General features: G+C 40.0%; 1 protein-coding gene across 1 annotated transcript in view; it reads left to right on the top strand.

The window, feature by feature from the left end:
• LOC112607694 (olfactory receptor 13D1-like) overlaps window positions 1–2,608 on the top strand; it is a 4,849-nt gene extending 2,241 nt beyond the window's left edge. Inside the window, 3 exon segments of the mRNA XM_025358865.1 lie at window positions 1,526–1,717; window positions 1,920–2,315; window positions 2,317–2,608. Coding sequence (XP_025214650.1) covers window positions 1,526–1,717; window positions 1,920–2,315; window positions 2,317–2,608 — 880 coding nt within the window.
• The last annotated feature ends 1,160 nt before the right edge of the window (window positions 2,609–3,768 follow it).

Raw genomic sequence — 3,768 nt, 5'->3', positions numbered from 1 at the left:
AAAAAAAAAAAAAAAAAAAAAAAAAAAAAAATTAGCCAGTGTCAGTTCCGTCACACATGGAAGCTTCCTGGCCAAAATTTAAATTAATATGGAAGACCTGGGGATGCGTCCAAAGCACAAAATACAAAAATCGAAAGAAAAGTATATATTAATAAGTACTTGTAAATGATAAAAACTTGCCTGCAAAAGCATAAAATATGCATCAAAAAGGTAGAGAAAAAAGAATAGAGAATTTAGGCCAATTGGAAAATTACAAAAGTTAAAAAGAAAGATAACACTTGGTGACTAATATTAAAGGGTGAATTCTAGGCCCTAAAGAAAGCTGTAGGTAGTAGCAGTCCAAGATCCTTAGTTCCTAGGAACTAAACACCAATGATTCCCAGACTCTTAACTGGTTAGATGTCCCCTTTGGATCAGAAAATTGTTCATGTTCCATCAATCATGCTCCCAAATTTCAATTCCCTTGCCCTAAAAATTAAAAAAAAAAAAAAAAAAAAAAAAAAAAATTCCTTCTGACCCAGTCGAGTAGACTTGAAAGTTACGATTTATAATATATATGAACATATATATACTTACTGCTATTTTGATTCAATCATAATCTCTTAATATATAATTTTAGATGACATGTTGGAACCAGCTACTATACCTGCCACCTAATAGATGTTATCTAAGTTAAATCTCACAATAAACTACCAAAGAGTTACAGCTTTCCCCCCATTTTCCTAGCTGAAACTAGTAGCTTAGCTAGCTTAGACTCAAAAATGTTAAGTAACTTGAAGGTCATAGTGAGGATAATTGGCATGGTTCAAAATCTCCATGATACTTTAAATTAGATACATCTTTATAAAAATAAATATTTCAAAATATTCATCAATAGAGATTCTTATGTACCCACCTTTGAAAGTAATTTGTCCCTAAATATTATGTAATTAGAGGACTGGCACTTCCCAGTATAGCCTCTGCTACTGTGTGATACTAAAAAGTATTGGGCCGGGCGCAGTGGCTCCCACCTGTAATCCCAGCACTTTGAGAAGCCAAGGTAGGTGAATCATGAGGTCAAGAGATGGAGACCATTCGGGTCAACATGGTGAAACCCCGTCTCTACTAAAAATACAAAAAATTAGTTGGTCGTGGTGGTGCGCACCTGTAGTCCCAGCTACTCAGGAGGCTGAGGCAGGACAACCTGGGAGTCAGAGGCTGCAGTGAGGCAAGATTGTGCCACTGCACTCCAGCGTAGGTGACAGAGTGAGACTCCATCTCAAAAAAAAAAAAAAAAAAGTATTGATCTCAGTGCCTTTTTTATCATTAGCAAAGTTAATAGCCCTGCTCTTGCTGATGACAGGGCATGTTCTAAGAATAAAACAAAATGATGAACGTGAAAGTTATTTGATAACTCTACATCAAAAATTCAAATTTTCCTGACTCATGTTCTTTTTTAAACTCTGCAGATGACATGAACACATAGAGACAAGAAATTACTTTGCCGTGACTGGATTCTTTCTGGTGGGGCTTTCCCAATATCCAGAGCTCCAGCTTTTTCTGTTCATGCTCTGCCTCATCATGTACGTGATAATCCTCCGGGAAATAGCATCCTCATTATCATCAGGATCCTAGATTCTCACCTCCATACCCCCATGTATTTCTTTCTTGGAAACCTCTCATTCTTGGACATCTGTTACACATCATCATCCATTCCTCCAATGCTTATTATATTTAATAAGCATTACTACCCACCACCAATCCCTCTCCACACTACTCAGCTGATGCTTTCTGGAAGATGACACCTCCCGGCAGGAGGCCAACCAGCACAAAAATAGAGCATTAAACTACCAAAGCTAAGGACTCTGATGGAGTCCATTGCACCCTCTGCCCCCTCACCGGAACAGGCACTGGTATCCACGGCTGAGAGACCCATAGATTTCTGAGAGAAAATCCATCTCCTTCATTGACTGTGCTCTGCAGATGGTTGTGTCCCTTGACTTGGGCTCCACTGAGTGTGTCCTCCTGGCTTTAATGGCCTATGACTACTATGTGGCCATCTGCAACCCACTGACGTACTCCATCATCATGAAGAGAGTGCTGTATGTGCAAATGGCTGCATGGTCCTGGATCATAGGCTCTCTGAATTCCTTAGTGCAGACAGTCCTGACAATGGTGTTGCCTTTCTGTGGGAATAACATAATCGATCATCTTACCTGTGAGATCCTGGCTCTTCTTAAAGTCATATGCTCAGATATCTCCATGAATGTGTTTATAATGATAGTTGCAAGTATTGTTTTATTGGTGATTCCTCTTCTGTTAATTTTTATCTCCTATTATTCTCTCTTCCATCTTGAGAATTAATTCAGCTGAAGGAAGAAAGAAAGCCTTTTCTACCTGTTCAGTGCACTTGACTGTGGTCATCTTATTCTATGGTTCAGCCCTTTTCATGTACGTGAAGCCCAAATCAAAGTTCACAAAAGCATCTGATGAAATCATTGGATTGTCTTATGGAGTGATCACCCCAATGTTGAACCCCATGATCTACAGCCTGAGGAATAAGGAGGTTAAAGAAGCTGTGAAGAAACTCCTCGGCACTTGCATCTGTGGAAAATATGAAAGGCCTTGAGGCATGTGATGTTCTCAACAAGGGATCAGATCAGGTGTTTTGTATTCACAGATAAAGTCACAGAATCTGATATCAAAAGAGTGTGTATGTTTGTAAAGACAACTTTGGGATTTCCATTCCTTTCATCACAGAATGCTCATGTACGCCTTCTGAATTAAGTGTTGTGTGCAGAGTTTCAAGCGGTAGGTGTCTATGCTCATTGATCCCATATAGGAATAAGGTTTTTCATCAAGATAAATCTCACTTTACTTTTTATCTCTTTCTCTTTCTTACTCATTTTTCTCTCCCTCTTCTCTATCTCCTCCTCTTTCTTGACCTTCCTCCTCTTCCCTTCTTCATCTACTTCCTTTCTCTTTCTTCCTTCTGTCTTCTTGATCTCCTTTATCTGTCATTTTGAATAGAACATCTATTGCTTTGTTGTACCGCATCCCCTCTTCTGGTAAAATTTTATATATACATATATATATATATATATTTTTTTTTATATATCAACAGTCCCTTCTTCTGAGTCCATGTGGTCTGCATGGGACTAACTCAACCTTCTGGATATAGTGGTAGATGCTGAACAAAAGCCTAGCCAATAAAAAAGCAAATCCCTCTCGCTACAGTGACTCATTCAGGGTAGCAAGTGAGCCAAGTCAGGCTAATCAAACTCAACCCAAGAATGCTGTCCCACTAGGGAAAGAAAAAAAAAAGGCACTCTTTCCACTAGGGTTGCTTAACTGGAGAAATGTGAGCCTGGAGCCAATCCTTGGCCGTATGAGGAGAGAGCCTAACTGAGATGCAAAGGGGAGTTCAGAAGGAGAGAGAGGGTGTCTGATGCTGTTAGCTCCTCGATTCAGCTGTGTCTAAAGCCATTTTCACATTCTTTTTAGTTCATGAGTCAATAAATTATCTTTATATGAAAAGCTAATTTTAACATGAGGGGGATCATGGCAGATGGGAGGCAAGACTAGATTGCAGCTCCAGACACAGCAGCATGCAGAGGCTTACACTGTGAATGTTAGCTCCAGATCGACTGCATGAACAAACCAGCAATCCCGAGACGACCCACAGACCCTCCGAAGGAAGTGGACTGCTCCTGCAGGACCCAGGAGATGCCCCAATAATGTGGGTGCCCCACTACAGAAATGGGAAAGGGAGACCCTCCTCTCCCAAAC

The sequence above is a fragment of the Theropithecus gelada genome, chromosome 15 (assembly GCF_003255815.1).
Source record: "Theropithecus gelada isolate Dixy chromosome 15, Tgel_1.0, whole genome shotgun sequence".
Lineage (NCBI taxonomy): Eukaryota > Metazoa > Chordata > Mammalia > Primates > Cercopithecidae > Theropithecus > Theropithecus gelada.
Note: the sequence above shows the minus strand (reverse complement) of the source record. Positions and strands in the feature narration are given on the sequence as shown.